Source organism: Stenella coeruleoalba (genome assembly GCF_951394435.1).
Source record: "Stenella coeruleoalba genome assembly, chromosome: 14".
NCBI classification, from domain to species: domain Eukaryota; kingdom Metazoa; phylum Chordata; class Mammalia; order Artiodactyla; family Delphinidae; genus Stenella; species Stenella coeruleoalba.
Genome location: NC_137160.1, coordinates 55,441,997 through 55,461,200, shown reverse-complemented (window position 1 = coordinate 55,461,200; position 19,204 = coordinate 55,441,997). Strand labels below are relative to the sequence as shown.

The following is a 19,204-nucleotide window of genomic DNA, read 5'->3' as shown; positions in this document are numbered from 1 at the left end:
CTGAAGAGTAGCCCCCACTCGCCGCAACTAGAGAAAGCCCGTGCACAACAACGAAGACCCAACGCAGCCAAAAATAAATAAATAAATAAACTTATATTTTAAAAAAAGAAATTAAAAACTTAACAGAGAACTGGAAAACCCAACAGAAGAGTTGGAAGGTACACGTGAAGACATTTCTAGAAAAACATACAAAAAGGAGAAAAGCAAAGAAAGAAGTAAATATAGAATTCAGGAAACACGTGATCCAGCACAAGAAAGGGGGAAAGGAAAGGTTGATGGAGAAAAGGGATCCCCAGACAATGGTGGTGCAGCAGGTCTGGGGAGCGACCAGGTGAGAGGGAGCAGGTCAGAAGCTGTGAAAGATTTGTTCAGGAAAACTGGTAGGATTCCTAATCTGTTTCAATGCATGGAGAGGACATTTACATACCTGGAGGAATTTTGAGGATTAAGTGCTAAGTACATCAAAATTAAACACATTTTTAAAAGGAAAAAAATGTGCAGGAAATAGAATTTAATATGGCCTATTTGTTTGCTAGGGCTGCCATAACAAAGTATCACAGACTGGGTGGCTAAAACAACAGAAATTTATTTCCTCACAGTTCTGGAGGCTAGAAGTCCAAGATCAAGGTGTCAGGAATGTTGATTTCTTCTGCAGCCTTTGGTTTGTAGATGGCCATCTCCTTCCTGTCTTCAGATGTTCTTCCCTCTGTGTCTGTCTGTGTCAAAATTTCCTCTTCTATGAGGATATCAGTTACACTGAATTAGGGCCCAACCACATGACTTCCTTTTACTTTAATTACCTCTTTAAAGGCCCTATCTCCAAATATAGTCACATTCTGAGGTACAGGGAATTAGGACTTCAACAGGAATTTGTGGGAGGAGCACACAATTCAGCCCATAACACATGGTCAGCTGTGAATACTATTTTCTGCTCATAATAATGTGGCCATAAAAGGCAAGGTCTGAATATTGGTCCAAATTTACAATGCAAGTATATTAGGAGAATGGAAAAATACAGGAACAGACCAGAAATGCATTTGTGTGTGTGTGTGTGTGTGTGTGTGTGTGTGTGTGTGTGTGTGTGAGAGAGAGAGCGAGAGACAGAGACAGAGACAGAGACACTGAGAGAGGAAGGAAGAATGATGATGAGGTGAGAGAAATCTAAATCTTCATCTTTCCTATGGACAAATGCTGAATATAAAAAAAGAATAGCAATTTTTTTTATTTAGAAATAGTGTTTGTAAGTGGCTGCCTCTGGAGCAGTAAATTGTTATGTACGTGGGCCAGGAATTTCTATTTTTCATAGCCAGCCTTGTGGAACCATTTGATATTTTAAAACTGTGCACGGGACTTCCCTGGTGGCGCAATGGTTGAGAGTCCGCCTGCCGATGCAGGGGACACGGGTTTGTGCCTCGGTCCGGGAAGATCCCACATGCCGCGGAGCGGCTGGGCCCGTGAGCCATGGCTGCTGAGCCTGCGCGTCCGGAGCCTGTGCTCCACAACGGGAGAGGCCACAACAGTGAGAGGCCTGTGTACTGCAAAAAACAAAAAAAACAAAAAAAACAAAAAACTGTGCATGTATAAACATAAAAAGTGGACTGATCAAAATAATAATATATAATATTGTGATAAATACCTCTGTACAGTATGTATTTTCACTATTTCAGATGATCCCATTTCCTGAAATGGAATTCCTGGGTCTAAGAATTATAACATTTTTTAATGTTCTTGATATCCATTTTTAAATAGCTCCTGAAAAAAAATCTGTACCACTTTACACTGAGAGCGAGGCACTTGAGAGCACAGATACCTCCCCAAATCCCATCATGTACTTTGTTTTAACAGCTGTATTTTATTTTATTTTATTTTATTTTTGCGGTACGCAGGCCTCTCACTGTTGTGGCCTCTCCCGTTGCGGAGCACAGGCTCCGGACGCGCAGGCTCAGCGGCCATGGCTCACGGGCCCAGCCGCTCCGCGGTATGTGGGATCTTCCCAGACCAGGGCACGAACCCATGTCCCCTGCATCGGCAGGTGGACTCTCAACCACTGCGCCACCAGGGAAGTCCTTAACAGCTTTATTGAAGTTAATGAACATACAGTAAACTATACATAAGTAAAGTGTACCCTTTGATAAATTTTGACATATATTTGTCAAATCTATATATATATGTGAAATGAAACTATCACCACCACCAAAATAGAGAACACATCCATCACTCCCAAAAGTCTCCTCCTATATAGTCACTCCCTCCTTCCCACCCACTCCTCCTCCCCTACCAGTTTCCCCACTTGCTGTCACTTGTTTGCATTTTCCAGAATTTTATTGAAATAAAATCTTGCAGTACGTAATCCTTTTTGGCCTGGTTCCTCTCAGTTGGCATAAGGACTTTGAGGTTCGTCCACGTTTTGCATGTATGAATAGTCTGAACCTTTTACTGCACATTAGGATTTCAATGTATGGATATACCAAATTTGTTTATTCAGTGACCTGTCGATGAACACTTAGGTCATCTCCAGTTTCGAGTAATTAAAGTAAAGCTGCTATGAACATTGTGTACTAATCTAACATATGCTTTCATTTCTCTTAGGTAAAAACCTAGGAGTGGGTTGGGTCTAATGGGATGTGAATATTTAATGTTTTAAAAAACAGCCAAAGAGTTTTCCAAAGTGGTATACATTTTACATCCCTACTGTGTGCGAGTTCCTTTGTTTCATGTTATCCCTACCGTGTACGAGTTCCAGTTGCTCCATATTATTGTCAATATTAGGTATGGTTGGTCTTTTTAATTTTAGGAATGTTAATAGATACGTGGTATTCTCTCATTGTGGTTTTAATTTGCATTTCCCTAATGCATGATGATGTTGAACATCTTTTCATGAACTTATTTTCTATCCATATATCTTCTTTAGTGAAATGTCTACTCAAATCTTTAAAAACAGAACTAGCTTTATCTATATTATTATTGAGTTGTGTGAGTACTTTACCTTCCGGACACACGTTCTTTATCAGACAGGAGATTTGCAAGTATTTTCTCTTTGTCTGTGGCTTGTCTTTTCATTCTCTCAGAGTTGAAAAGCAGTAATTCATGATTTTAACAAAGTCCCGTTTTTCTTTTCTGGATTGTGCTTTCAGTGTCATACCTAAGAAATCTTTGGCTAATTCAAGGCGACAAAGTTTTTCTATGTTTCCTTCCAGAATGTTTATAGTTTTCGATTTTACGGCCTATGACCTATATTTGAGTTAATTTTTATATATGGTGCAAGGTATGGGTCAAATTTTTTGCATATGAATATCCTTTGTACCTTTTCTCATTCATTGATATATAAAAATGGATATATTTTTGCATTCTCTGTGTTGTTCCATTGATCTAAGTGTCCATCTTTATGCCAGTGCCACACTGTCTTGACTATTGTAGCTTTATAATAAGTCTTGAAATCAGGTAGTGTAAGACCACCAACTTCCTTCTTTTTAAAGCTCTTTTTTTACAGCTATTTTAGGTCCTGCACATATTCTGTCAGCTTTGCTCACTGATATTTCATATTTTTCTTGCTGTTGTAAATGGTATTATTTTAATTTCAGCTTCCAATTATCCACTGATAGATCATATAAATACCAGTTTTTGGGTATGTAACTCTTCTTTTACAGCTGTTTCAGATAGAAGTGTAAATAAATTCAATCATTCTTACTCCATCTTGGCCAGAAGCAGAACTCATCAATGTAGGTTTTATTTGGCTTGTAGGTAGGGTAAGCCCTGTCATTTAGCACTATTCTCTGGTTGGAAGGTCATGGAATGTACTGGAAGGTATGGAAATCACGGGGAAAGAAAGAGCATTTCAATCAAAGAGATCCAAATTAAAAGTAACTTTACCTTTCCATATCTAAAGTTTACAAGTTGGATACAATGAACACCAGTGGTCTCTTTTAGGCTATGTTCTCTGATTCAACATTCCAGCAATGTTCCCTCAATTTTAAAGTAGCATTACACACAGATGGAGACTTTGAGTTGAAGGTCTAGGCCCAGTCTCCTGGGTCTTGCCTTTCTGCTTGTTACCCTATTTCCCAGGTTGCTATATTGCTCTCATAATCTCTAGTTTGCAAACAAGAGATAAATGTGGATAAGTGCGTGGTATGTGTTCTGGCTTCCTGCCCCCATCCCCACTCAAATATCTTTTATAAGCTTAGATATTTATATGTGTTTTGGAACAATTTATCAAGCAATAATTTTTGGTCCTCACAATTGAAAGGGTTAAGGGGAGCTAGAAGCTTTGCAATGGTGTACTTTTGCGTTATTTGTTAACATTGTCAAGTTGACAAATCGATATGTCTTTAGTGGTTGTACAGAGAGAAGCTACTGGTCGCACAGCAATTTTCTGGCAAGAAAACTCCAGAATGTTATTTTCCTAGTGTATGTGTATTTAATATTTCCATTTATGTCTTCGTAAACTACTTCTTTACTGTCTGGCCTATTTATCTGGAGCTCATCCAAGTGAGAGTCATTGTTACTGCAAGGACTATTTACCTACAGCAACCAGGGAATTAGAGAAAACTCATCCCGGAATAAATGGGTAGTAAGTCACTTTGTGGCCTTTTCCTCCCTCTTCAACTCCCTCACCCGCCATTCCTTTGTTAAATAGATGAAGTTGGAAAACAGTGAATGTCTACAGCAGGATGTGCGCGTCTGGAGGTGTGGACATGCAAAGGGAACATGCATCTATGTTCATTTATGGGATGAGGATGAGAGCAGATGGGTATTTTGGTTATTTGCATAATAGCTTCTGGTCTTTCTTATCCCCAGTTGGTGGAACCATCTCCTTCTTTCCTATGTTACAAAATAATACACAGACTTCGAGGACACACCTAATGGTTAGGGGGATAAATGCTGGCATCAAAATGTGCTTGTGCGGAATTCCCTGGCAGTCCAGTGTTTAGGACTCAGTGCTCTCACTGCCGGGGCCCTGGGTTCAATCCCTCGTGGGGGAACTAAGATCCCGCAAGTCGTACCGTGTGGCAAAAAGAAAAAAATGTGCTTGTGAATGACACTCGCCACGTCAGCAGGTTTGTGAATGCACAGATTGAGTCACAGGTGTGGAAGGAAAGCACACTAGCATCTATTGTGAGAGCTGCTCCCCATTTCTAGAAACAAAAGCCTACTTTTGTTTTCTCACCAAAATTACCTCTATTTCCATACAATTCTGAGTTTTTAACATCTCCCTTGCTTCACACTTAAAGCTTGTGGCCTCAAAACTGGGTGGAACAAGCATGTTCCAAGGGAGCATTGTTTTCTCTTTTAACACCATGTCAACTGCTACAAAAGATCTCTTTTGATTGTAAGTGACTTAAATATGTAAACATTTGGGCTTGTAGTGATTTGTGCCTTTTCAACTAAGCAGAATGCTAAAAACAAAAAGCCAACATGGAGGCAGCATCTTCTGACAGCCAGTTCAGGGACCACAGACTTGGCAAGAACTTCGGCAGTCAAAAACATCCAGCCTTTGCCAACCCAGAAGCTTTGGATCAATCCCATGCCGCACAGCTTCCTTGTAGTATGACAAAGCCTAGCACTCACCCTCCATATTATACTTGACAAACAATCTCTTTTCTTTGCCAAGTTAACAATACCATAACCTAGCCAAAAAGTTCTTCCCGTACACCTGACTTTCAAAGGTGTGGCATTCATGCAATTTAAATTTCAAAAGCCTGAAACTTGGCAATTCCTGATATGCCTCATACATCTTTTTCTTTCTTTCCCTTTCTTTCTTTCCTTTCTTTCTTTCCCTTTCTTTCTTTCTTTGTTTCTTTCTTTCTCTCTCTCTCTCTCCTTCCTTCCTTCCCTCCTTCCTTCCCTCTCTCCTTCTTTCTGTCCTTCTTTCCTTCCTTCCCTCTTCACTCTCTCCCTCCCTTCCTTTCTCTTCCTCCTCTCTCCCTCTTTCTTTCTTTCTTTTTACGTGCTTTTCAAGATAATTTAGTTGGCAAGAAGAAAAATAACCATCTTACTCACAAGCCTATGGTCCCCATTTGACCCCAAAACAAGACCCAATAAAAGAGAATTGTGAGTGAGACTTCTCGGGCTCTTGTTCGTTACCTGGGGTCAGGAGCCATCGAATGACCCAATGTTCTGGTTGCTGAGGGAAAGCCATTCCTTCTGGGGCACAGTCAGCTCAAGGATGTTTTGTTGAGGCTCCCAACCAAGGTTCCCATAGTGACACCCATCAAGGATACAGCACCTGCCCGGCTGGTACTAAGGCGAGAACGGCCGAATGCTGGGCCCTCGCAGAATCTATCAGGTGATACCAAGCCCGCTCTCATCACTTTCCATTCCCTCCCTTTCTTTTATTTGACAAATGCATTACAATTATTTGGCCTAGAGAGAGTCTTCATGTAGAAAACGTATTCTAATTTTCTTTGCTTAAAGAGAGCTTCAGGCAAACGTATGATGAACGTGGAGGGTTTTAAATCACCAATAGATGCTTGGGTTGAGGTAGTTTTACAATCTGTCAGTAGGACAGTGCTAACCACATACAAATAAGCAGCAGGACGGTTTTTTCCCACTGAACTTGTGAGCAGGGTTGCATGACATGTAGGTTCCTCTGTGCTCTGTTCTAACTGGGAAGCTCGTCTGACAGAAAGAGTGAACCTCTTTGTTAGAAAAAGTCTTAATTCTTGATATCAATCTCCTCACCCCCCTTGCCTACCTTTTGATCTTTCATTTTATGTAATGAGACGTCCTGGATTTTTACATCGGTTAAGGGCCATTTCCCAAGAGACAAAGATGGCACACTGTTGAAGAAAAGCATTTTCGAATTCCACATATATTCAACCTTGACAGCAGGCACGGGAAAAGTGTCTAAAGAAGAAAGAACAGCGTAGGACTAGCGTTTTTTTCTTTGAAACTAGATTTAGCCCTGAAAAGCAACGATTATGTGGATGAGAGGGATGGAAAAGAGAACCAGGAACCAGAGGATTCTGTAACGGGTGTGACTGAGGGAGTCTCCCTAAGATAAGTTTATGGCTTGAGTCTCAGATAGTTGAACTTGCAGGAACAAAGCATGTGCGGTCTAAAGATATAGACTGTGCTTAGTTTTCATTCATGACTTATTTTGTTTAAGTACAGCCCCATCAGACAGGGGGGATGAGAATGGGCCTCTGAGATTTACCATCTATCTGTTCACTGATTTGGAATCTGCTGGACAGAAAAGTGGTGGGAGCGGGGCACAAAATCCTCTCATCAGAAATATAAACTCGGGCTTCCCTGGTGGCGCAGTGGTTAAGAATCTGCCTGCCGATGCAGGGGAGACGGGTTCGAGCCCCGGCCTGGGAAGATCCCACATGCCGCGGAGCAACTAAGCCCGTGCGCAACAACTACTGAGCCTGCGCTCTAGAGCCGGCGAGCCACAACTACTGAGCCCACGCGCCACAACTACCGAAGCCCGCACGCCTAGAGCCTGTACTCTGCAACAAGAGAAGCCACCGCAATAAGCAGCCTGTGCACCGTAACAAAGAGTGGCCCCGACTCGCCACAACTAGAGAAAGCCTGCACACAGCAACAAAGACCCAATGCAGCCAAAAATTGATTAATTAATTAATTTTAAAAAAAGAAATATAAACTTGTTTCATAGAAAGAGCACAAAGCAACAGCAGCGGTGAATGCCCACAAGTGCCTTTCCTCTTGCCTTCAGAACAGACAAGGTATTGTACCCCATAGTGGTTGGTCCAGTCTTTGGTTTCATGGTTTTCTGCTCCTTTGGCCAGAACACTGGCCGGTCCTTTTCAGAAGTTGTAATTATCACACATTTTGCCTTTAGGGCATGAAGGGCCAAAGAAGCTTCAAGACTGGAAATTGTGGGTTTGCAAACAGCAGGCCACGGGGTTCAGCTTTCAGGTTTATACCATCCACCAGCAACTGATCTATTCTCTTCAGAAACACGGAAGTGAACCCAATGACTCCCTCTGCGTTCCTATCAAAACTTTCAAACAACGACAACTTGATCGCACCCTTCTCCCAGAAGGAACTCTGCACATGAAAGACATAAAGCGTTTCACAGAGCAGAACATTCTTTGAAAACTCAGGGTAGAAGAAAGCACTTGCTTAAGGAACTTAATTTAGAGAAACAGTGTAGCCTGGACAGGGCTGCCTGAGTTCAAAGGCACCGCTTTTAATCCCAAACCACTTTAATTTTACTTAACTTTTCTTTCTTTCTGGGTGACTAACCTGGAAACTTCTACTCATCTCCTGCCAAGTAATTTTTCTGAAGAAGGTGGATACTTTACAAGAGTCATAGCCAGGAGCCCTCTGTCAGGAATGCTGGTGGTACGGTTTTGTGTCGATAAAAACAGAGGCACAAGGAAACTGGGTCATTGTGAGTTGCGCGTGGAACAGACTCAGTCTCCGGCAAGTCTGCTCCGACTGGAAGCAATAAGGCGCTGGGCCTTCCTTAAGTTTGGAAATGGAATGCCTCTGGCAGCCCATGATCTTGGAGAGGGGAGCTGAGTGTTTTCATAGCTGGGATTTTGTGTTACTGGAACAGGTAGAATGTCAACTGTTGTGAGGAAAGTCAACCAGTTCGCACACATGCAGCTGGAGAGAAAGCTCAGCTTCAGATGTCATTTAACGTGTTGGTGGATGAACAAGAAGGCGGCAGAAATGGCCTCTCGCAGCCAAGAAGCCGGTGGTTATTGGGAAAATCGCGGTAGCACAATTCTTCTTGTTTTCACTGCTAGGACAAGGAAGGACATTCTTTCAGACTTTCACACTGAGCGATTTTTCCTATGACCCATTTCGGAGTTAAAGGACTTATAAAATGGCCACGCCTGATACCTTCCACAGAAGTAACTTCTTGCAAACAGCAAACAGTGAGATGGGCTGGCCTTTATTGGCAGGCCTATCTTCATAAAATGAATGGTGAGAATCACAACATTTATTATTGTGATCATCCTAATAACGAACACAGACCAATTGTACAGTCATTTACTTTCTTGGTATTTATTCTCTAGGGGGAAAACATGGACTGATTAAGATGATTGTACCCTCTCCTTTTTGTGACTTCCAGTCTGTTCATTATTTATTTTTGAGGGACCAGAATATTAGTATTAATTGGCTCTGATAGAGTGTTCCACAAGGGTTAAGAAAAAAGCGTATAATCTGGTTTATTCAATGTTGTATGGACATTATTTAGTGCACTCTCCTTTAAGGCGGGCACTATTGAATATTAACTGAAAATCAACTAGCAAATAAACCATCTTAACATGGCATAATTATGAGCCAGTCAAGAAAATATATCACCTCACACCCATTAGGATGGCTACTATCGAAAAAGTCACAGACGTAGAGAACACACGTACGGATACCAAGGGGGAAGCGGGGGCTGCTATCGAAAAAGTCACAGACGTAGAGAACAAACGTACGGATACCAAGGGGGAAGCGGGGGCTGCTATCGAAAAAGTCACAGACGTAGAGAACACACGTACGGATACCAAGGGGGAAGCGGGGGCTGCTATCGAAAAAGTCACAGACGTAGAGAACAAACGTACGGATACCAAGGGGGAAGTGGGGGGTGATGAACTGGGAGATTGGGATTGACATACATACACTATTGATACTATGTATAAAAAAGATAACTAATGAGAACCTACTGTATAGCACAGGAAACTACTCGGTGCTCTGTAGTGACCTAAATGGGAAAGAAATCCAAAAAAGAGGCGATATACGTATATGTATAGCTGATTCACTGTGCTGTACAGCAGAAACTAACACAATATTGTAAAGCAACTATACTCCAATAAAAATTGAAAAAAAAAAAGAAAAAGTCAGAAAATCACTGTTGGCAAGGATGTGGAGAAACTGGAAAACATGCATTTTTGGTGGGAATATAAAATGGTACAACTGCTAGGGAAAACAGCTCCTCAAAATATTAAAAACAGAATTAGCACATAATTCAACAATTCTACTCTGGATATATACCCAGAAGAATTGAGAGCAGAGTCTCAAAGAGTTATTTGTACACCCATGTTCATAGCAGAATTATTCACAATAGCCAAAAGGTGGAACCAACCCAAATGTCTACTGATGAATGAAAAAATAAACACAATGTGTTATATACATATAATGGGATATTATTCAGCCTTAAATAGGAAGGAAATTCCGACATATGCTACAATATGGACGAACCTTGAAGACATCATGCTAAGTGAAATAAGCCAGCGACAGAAAGACACATACTGTATGACTCAACTTACATGAGGGACCTAGAGTAGTCAAATTCAGAGAGACAGAAAGTGGAATTGTGGTTGCCAGAGGCTGGAAGGAAGGGGGAATGGGGAGTTGTTTAACGGTACAGAGTTTCAACTGGGGAAGATGAAAAGGTTCTGGAGATGGTTGTACAACAGTGTGAATGTATTGAATACCACTGAACCATACACTTAAAAATGGTTAAACGTGTAAATTTTATGTTACATATATTTCTTCAGAATAAAAAATAAATAAAATATTAGATCCGGAAGTTACCTTAAAAAAAAAAGAAGTATAAAGTGGGGGTAACAGATACCTGATGCTGCCTTCAGTAGACATAGCCTCCTATATCCTGTTAAATCATCATTTCCTGTCTGCTCCAGGAGCCAAGGAAGCTTTCTGGGGGTGTGTTTTAAATTAGTTCAGGCCCACACCTTCCCTTGCCCCTTGTCTGAGAAAGAATTCACTGCTCCCCCGTCCTTCCCCACCCCTCCCTCCTTCCATACATCCTCACCTTTGCGGTAGGGGTCAACAAGAGAAATCTAGAACCATTCGGTTGTATGTCCATATAAAATGGTGTTAACAAGTTGTCTTTTATCACCTCGGTAGAAGGACTATGGAGAGGGAAATTAAAGGCGCAGGGAAGGATGGTATCGGAAAACTCTAGAACCTCGAGCTGATTTTGCCCCAAAGGCTTTGTATCAAATTATCACGATGACCCTGTGATCAAGAGACAGGTGAAGACTTCCCAGGGGAAGGAGCTTTAACGTTAAGGGGAGCTTAATGACAGTTTAGTTTGCTTTCAGGTAAGAGCTGTCCCTGGGAAATGTGGTTATGTGGGATTCAAGATAGCTTTGGCCCAGGTGGGGTGTTGTTGTTGTTGTTTTTTCTCCTCTTGTTTCAAAGGAAATTACGCAGACTAAGAGATAACTGAATTGTTTCCTTACCCCTCACCAAATTTACCCTTCACTGAATGTCAGGATTCAAGCCACTGCCGATTTGGGGAGGAAGTTGAACCCCGGACATCATTCTGGCTTTGAGAGCGGTGCTTGCGGTCCACTTCTAAACCTTCTCTAGATACGTTTTCACATTCCATATTGAACAGAGATGAGGGCTCTGTGCTCCTTACACTAGAGCCAGGGCAATCGATGCGCCGGCGTCAAGGGCTACCTCTGCAGACTGAGAAGATGAGACCCCCTCTTGCACACCCACGAAGAGACGCAGAATGTAGTTCTGCTTTGAGAAACATCCTTGAACTAACTCGTCTCTCTCTATCCCTCCAAGCTTCCGCAGGTTCACTCGATCCAACAGTGTGACGACGGCCGTGCAGGCCGACCTGGACTTCCACGATAACCTGGAGAACTCTCTGGAGTCTATAGAGGACAATTCATGCCCCGGCCCGGTGGCCAGACAGTTCTCCCGGGACGCCAGCACCTCCACGGTCAGCATCCAGGGCTCAGGAAACCACTACCACGCCTGCGCGGCCGACGAGGACTTCGATGCGGATTTCGACCCTTCCATTCTGCCGCCCCCAGACCCCTGGATTGACTCAATCACCGAAGACCCCCTGGAGGCCGTGCAGAGGTCAGTGTGCCACCGGGACGGCCACTGGTTTCTGAAGCTTCTCCAGGCGGAGCGGGACCGCATGGAAGGGTGGTGTCAGCAGATGGAGAGAGAAGAGCGCGAGAACAGCCTGCCCGAGGACAGTAAGTGCGGCGCAGCGCCTGCGCACGCGCCCCCGGGGCCGGGTCCCCGGGGCCGGGGAGGGGATGCTTTCATAGCGCTGGGCAAGCCGTGCAGGTCCCCACCCCAAACGAGAACGTGTGGAAGAGCTGGGCGGTTCGGGCCGAGTCCACACACCCCTGGTGCCCAATAAAGACAAGCCCCCCCCCGCCCCCCCCCACACACACACGTCAGGCAGCTGTAACACCTTCTCTACCTCTGCCTCCGCGACCTCCACCTCTGGACCAACGTGGGGTGGACTCATGCTTCTGACTCGGTTTCTTTTCCCCAAGATGCTCCCGCAGGGAATGAACAGAAATTCTAAATAGTTTTAAGATCCCCAGATACGCGTGCCTTGGGCATTTATAATCTTACAGGTGTATTACTTTCATTAATATACAGGATTAAAACAAGGCCTGTCGTGTCTAGGCCTGTAGACGCCAAGCTTATTGACATCCTTGGACCTGGTTAGCCCGCACTTTCCCCCTTAGGTTTTAGGAAGGCAAACCTTCAGCCGCTAAAGCAATTAACCCAATTTAATGGGTTAAAGTAAATGATCAAATAAAGGATGGTTAAGTTAAATAAATAACGGAGACTCCGCACTCCGTTCTTTTCAGACTTGGACTTTTAACAACAAGGATTCCTATTAACAGTTGACAAAGAAGTTGCCAGATTACTGCAGTCCGGTTGCACATTAATAACAGTTTTGAACTTGGAATAGCATTTATAATCAGCGTGTATTTCATTGTTGCGTGTTTATTTCCCTCCGAAAAACGATTATTAAATGAATGGTGGATCTTCCAACCGATGATATTTTTGAATCAGAGAAATTCAGTGGTAGGCATCAAAGCCTGCCTTCATTTATGTGTGGGAACCACCTGGAAGAGTATTAGCGTGATGTGGTTTTAGACCTTTTTTTTTTTTTTTTTTTTTTTTTTTTTTGCGGTACGCGGGTCTCTCACTGTTGTGGCGTCTCCCGTTGCGGAGCACAGGCTCTGGACGCACGGGCTGCTCAGCGGCCATGGCTCACGGGCCCAGTCGCTCCGCGGCATGTGGGATCTTCCCGGACCGGGGCACGAACCCGTGTCCCCTGCATCGGCAGGCGGACTCTCAACCACTGCGCCACCAGGGAAGCCCTAGACCTATTTTTAAAATCATTTAACTTTTTATTGTGAACATTTAAAAACACTTGCAAAAGTAGAGAGTTTACTGTAGTGAACCCCCGTATTCCCATCACCCAGCTCAACTACTGGCTGGTCTCATCTTCCCCCACTTGTCATCATTTTTGCCAGAGGATCTTAAAGAAAATCCAACGCATCCCGTCACTTCACTACGTATCTCTGATAAGGACTCTATGTATACGTATAGAACCATCGTGCATTGTCATCCCTAACAAAAACAATAATAATTTCTTAATAATTAGATCGAGAGCTTTCTGTAAATCATGTTCAGTTGACTTACTAAGTGAACCAAACGAATTGTGTCTGGGAGCAGTGAGTTTTCCGTAAAGGAAGTACTTTTGTGAGAATGGAGACTGGAAAATGACAGTTTGCAGGTTGTGGGATTTCCGCTCTGTGTCTTGCTCACAGCTCTTCTCTGCTTTTTCTTGCTTCTGACCCCTATCCACCCGCTGACTAACTTATTTGTTGCCTTTCTGAGCAGGTTAGAAAATCCATCAATGGGTTTCTGTAACGTTCCTTTTGTTCTTGCACGTTATGAGTGCAAACAACTTAGCAGTGGAAACGTAAACCCCCTTGACACTTGACCCCACCGTTGGTGCCACTGCAGGCTCGCCCAGGTGTGGGTCCACAGGGAGAATATGCTCTGTGCCTAAGTGACAGGGGTGCGAAGCACAGCCCGGCAGCAGTGGGCGGGGGAGGTTTTCGGTAAGAAATTCTTAGCAGTTGCATCTTCTTATTCTCCTTTCCCCGTGGGTATACCCGAAGCCTAGTCGCTTTTCCTGGGAAAAATGCCCATGTCTAAGGAGCAGCGGCCTCGGGTGCACAGCTCAACAGGGCAAGCTGTCTTGCAGATTTCAGTTCATGCAATGCATGGATTCGAACTTGTTCTAGCTTCGCTGCTTGGCTTCCAAGAAGACCTGGGGAAGCTGCTCATCTGGTGTTTTCTTCTAATCTGATGTTTTCTTCCCATCTGAGACTAGATCTACTTCTCTCAACCCAGCTTCATAATGATGCGTGGGGATACTCATTGTATACATATTTAGAAAAGTCTTCCTTAACACTTAAGGAGCCATGAAAACAAGTCAATGTATTTTGATACCAGCATATATATTCGGAAGGTGAGAACCTTGTTAGAAAATCAGGTTCTCATCCTGTGTTTGAGATGAAAGAGAAGCATATTTGTAGCTTGAACATGAAGGAACTGCTCATTCATTCACTGTTCCAGAATTTTACTGCAGATGTTATTTGCAATATTGATTTATAAATAGGACTTATAAACCTATTCCATATGAAGGTATTTTGTTATAACAAGATTTGTTCTAATAATAATTCGCTGTCTTTGTACACGAAGGTGCCGCTGTCCCACCGTGAATAAGCCGTCTTCTTAAGGACGCTGTCTTTAGTGATAAATTTTCTCAAATCTGCCTCTGTTTTACGAGGTCGCTGCCTGAGGGCGGTGGTGGGGTGTGAAGGTCATGGCTGCAGAACGGACAAAGATAACTTAGGGTGGGAGTATTTCTGGTGCTTTGCTTAAAGTATTCAACTGAGTAAATTAATCTTAGATGACAAGTATGCAATGAGACCCGCTGCACTGGGGAGTGAGTCTCCCTGTGTAGTTTGAAACATATTTCGATATCAGAGCCCCCTTTTTCTAAGTTAAAAAAAAAATTACACACAACACCAATAAATATAATAGGAAGAACGGTGAAGCTCTTTGGGGAGGGCCTGGAGTCCTATCTGCTCAGCCTCTACCACTCTCTGGACAGAGGTCCCTAGAAACCCTCCCTGCCACCAAAAAAAATCCCAGGATTCCTAGAATAGTTTGAAAGCCAATGGTCTATAGTGAAAAGTCCAACTTACTAATTTTTTTAAATACAATTTTATAACTTTAGATCAAACAGCTAACACAAAGATCAGAGGTAAATGCCTTGCCTACATGTTTTTTTAAATGTACAAAACTGATTCAGATTAGAAACATCTATTTGTGTAAGCCTATCTAACCTACAAAAGTGGCTCTTCCTTCAAATCTCAGCTTGGGCCTCACCTTCTAGAATCCTTTGCAGAATGCATCCCTTCAGGCTGAGTTGGGTGTGCCTCCCTGGTGCTTCTGTAATAGCCTGCACATTTGTCTATCAGGTATTTCCAACTTTATTTGATGATAATCTATGTATCTCTCTCCTCCACTGAAAAGTGACGTCTGAGGACCGAAATTACTCTCGTCTCATTCATCTTCATATCCGCTGCCCCTCTGACGGTTCTTGGCACAGAGGAGGGGATCAGTGAATATGTATTTGAGTCCTGGGACTATTTTGCAAATACGGTTTTACAAAAGTATTTTCCTTAGCAAACTCTTTCTTCCTAAGTAGTTCCAAAATATTCAACAGGTAGTTCGCAGCTCTTGTTGCCAAAAGCTGGAAGGGGAGGTCCCCTGCGAGGTAGGGAGCGCTGCTTGATCAGAACAGAGATTTGGCAGAGACACGAGCACCTGCCACAGAGAGGCTAGAAAGGACTTGTGTGTCGGTCAGCTACGTGAGCTAGATGAACCCGCGTGTCCCTTCCAGCTCTTGGGACGCGATTCCATCCCATAAGCACTTGAAAGCTTTCTCTATCTTCCATGCCCTGGATGGTACAAAACAGAAGCTTCCACCCACTAGCATTCCAGAATTCTAAACAGCGCAGAGGTACACACACATGCCCGGTCAAAGAGTCGCCAATTTCAAATGAGGCAAATGGAAATCAGTGAGCATCTGACCAGAAAGCCGGGAGGAAGGGAGAATATAAACCCCGCGAAAGAGCATCTATCTTGTCCTTACAGTCCCCTGGGCCGTGGGCTACAGGCTTTGACAGGTGTTGTTTTATTTGCCCTCACAACAGCTCTCTGGCAGTCCCTCCTCCAAGGTCACACAACACAGAAGCGCCGGATGGAACAGATACAACACGAATAACATTTGACAAGATAATGATACTTTGTGTGTGCTTGGCTGCTCTAAAGCTCTGCGTACATATCTGTCCCTGCTTCCTTGGCAACCACAGTCCTGTTCTGATAAGTGGGCCTGGAGCTGCAGAGGGCCTTTGTTTTTACTAATTCTCTCATTTAACCTTTGCTTTTTTATGAGGGGGGGCGAGTGCTAAGGAAGAGGGGCCAATCCCGTTTGGCAGGCATAGCCAATGTCTGAGTAACCAGCTTAAAAAAAAAAGTCTGTGTAACTCAGAAAAATACATTTGATAAATGGGTCAAACGCAGATCTGTCTCTTGGCCAGGCCACCTTATGTGTCCTTTGGGTCCTAGATAGGAAGGTCTCTCTTCAGGGTACATGACGACGGTTGGCTCCGTGACAGATCCCTCCCGGGAGAGCTGGTCTTCATCCTCGGTAGGGAAAGCTAAGGATAGGGTGGAAGAAAGGCATGAGTCTAACCACACCTGCTTAATTTATTTCGTGGGGCCCCGGAATTATTCCAAATTTTCAATATTTTTAAACGTTTGGGTGACTGCTTAATGCCTCTGAACGGCCCACTTAAAAACCGTTAAAATGGTAGATCTCACGTACATTTTACCACACACACAGAAACATCCACCCCACTGCCCCCCAAAAAAAGTCTGCAGCAGCTGAAGGTAGATGGGTCAGGCTTGCCGTCTTCACGTCCAGAGTTATTCATCACGCTTATAAGAATGTAAGGTATTTTGTTAAGTACCTTCCTGAATTCAAAATACAACATGTCCACTGGCAGGGGTGGGGGGAGAAGTTAGGAAGAGAGCTCGTCTGCTCAATGGGAGCCTGAGGTGCAGATCTGGGGCATGTGGTGGTTGCCATCACCTTTCTCTATCACAGAGTTGAAGAAAAAAAAAAAAAAGCCATCCAGTCTTCAGGAATTATTCAGTGATCACTTATTTTATGCTGCGATCATCCTGATTCTGACCGCTGCTTCCTAGGGATCTTGTCTGTGGCCTTCCAGGACTGGAAAACAGTGCTTTCCCCCAAACTGGACAAAGTGCTCAAGGAAGCGCAGAGAGGAAACCAGCACTCGCGGTCACCCGGTCACCTCCAGCCAGCTTGCCAAAAGTCCATCTATAAATTCTTTGGGTGTGTGGGTCTATTGTTTTCCCTGCGAAAATAAAAGCAGCGCGAGGACTTTAGTTCTTGGGTGAAACCTTCCTCCCTAACAGTCGATGGTAGGTTTTTGGCTCCATAACAGAAGAAGGGAAATCTGCAGTGAGCGAGGTTTCCTCGCGGCCGGGGCAGCTGACAGAACGTTCCCGCAGCTCTCGAAGTAAACCGATCCGAGCCTGTCTCAGACAATGGGGCCTTGTGTGAAACAGCTGTCTCGGGGAGATGGCTCGGTGCTGTTGGCCGGGGCCTGCCTGTTACAGAGATCCGTCTGGTATTATCTGACTGGGACGAAACGCCCAGATGGAGCGCAGGGCTCCCACCAGGAATGCGGTCCAGCACCGATGGCTCGAAACACGGGCTCGGGTTTCACTGGCCCCAGGATGAAATACTGGTTGATTGTGCTTGGAAATCTAGCAGTGCCTCCTGAATTGTGGGCAACTTATATGTGGAATTTTCAGGCTTTATCTGAAACGAACTGATAAACCCAAAGCGTGTGCGGGATGGAGGCAGATTAATTCCACTTTAATTTTGCCCTGTAATAGCATCCCCGTTAGTGAAACTTGGCCTTGAGTCCCCCAGAAGGCCTGGGAGCCTTGGCAGCGAACGTGGGGCTGGTAACGAAACCCGAAATGGGGTTTGCCCGGTTTCAGGTTGAGTTATGGGAAGCTGTGCACCGTCAGCGCTGCGACCGTTGATGGGTGCTATGCCCAGGGTCTCTGCAGCCTGAGGCCTGGTGGGTGGGTGGCAGGCAGAGGAACGCTCTGTGATTTCCTCAGCTCAGTTGCCTCAAGCCTTGTGTGCTCCTAAGCGGGGCAAGGTGGGTGCATCCTAGCTCCTTCCTGTTTTATTCTCATCTTTCTTTTGCAATGACCTGCAAAAGGTCCCTCCCCACCCCCATGCCCCAAGACACACACGCACACACGCACACACACACATACGCACACACACTGCATACTCTCTTTTTTTAAGGTCTGGCCAACCTGAAATTAGTGACCAGGAAGCGACAGGAACGAAAAGAAAACTGTGTGCAACGTGCCTTCTGTTTAACCTTCTAGAACGCTGGCTGTATTTTGCTTTGCACAGCACTGAGCACAAGGAGAAAGGTGTTGGTGCTGGAAGGTCATCTCCGAGCATCCCTTCTGTGGGTGTGTTTCACTGGGAGTGGTCTGAGGCTGAGGGCCACGGAGGCGAGGAGAGGTGACGATGGACAGAGGGAAGACAGGGTGCCTGGAAGCAGCTCTCCAGGTCCCTGGGCCACTGCTGTTCCCTTTATTCCAGACACTTGTACATTGTAGAGAGGCAGAGATTGCAGAGAGAGGGCCTGACTCGTGGAGCACGGTCCCCGATCACTTTCTCTAACAATAACCAATTTCCGTGAAAGATCATTGCAATGGCCTTCAAATGCAGTATTTAATCCTTCCATATTCCCAAGGGAAACGTTAACTCATTTCATCTCATTCAGCTTTCAAAGGCTCAGAAACTGTATTTATCTATGTGACGTAGATGCTGTAACTATTTCACGGCTGATGTAAATGGAGATATGGCTTGAAGCGTAACCATCTTTTATGAGTGAGACCCCTGGAGTGTGGACTGGGGAAAAAACATGAGCTGAATTTTTGCAAACTTGCTCTTTACAAACAAAATAATATTTCCCCCATGGTTTAGCCCCGTGGAAGCTCTGGTTTTAGTCCATGGGATAATTTCTACTTGAGAATTCTATTCTTTATTCATTCCCTTTTAATAAATTCATAAATTCGTCATTCTTTGTTCATTTAAGTTTTGGCTCCTTTAAGGGAAAAAAAAAGTGCTCTTGTTACATTCAGAGCAGCCCTTGTCAGCCAGGAGTGAAACAGATCCATGTTTTCTGTGGAGACCTTTTTATTGACAACAGCTCTGGATCACAAATGTGTTTGAGAAGCAGCTGGGCAGTTGGTTGGAGACATTCTTTTCCACGAGGACAAACTC

General features: G+C 44.1%; 1 protein-coding gene across 14 annotated transcripts in view; it reads left to right on the top strand.

Annotated features, from left to right (window-relative positions):
• DLGAP1 (DLG associated protein 1) overlaps positions 1–19,204 on the top strand; it is a gene marked incomplete at both ends in the record, with an annotated part of 968,578 nt that overhangs the window by 931,955 nt on the left and 17,419 nt on the right. For all 14 annotated transcript variants that reach the window (XM_079943254.1, XM_079943265.1, XM_079943263.1 and 11 more), the window contains one exon: positions 11,512–11,933. In XM_079943254.1, the coding sequence (XP_079799380.1) occupies positions 11,512–11,933 (422 nt within the window). The remainder of the gene's footprint in view (positions 1–11,511; positions 11,934–19,204) is intronic.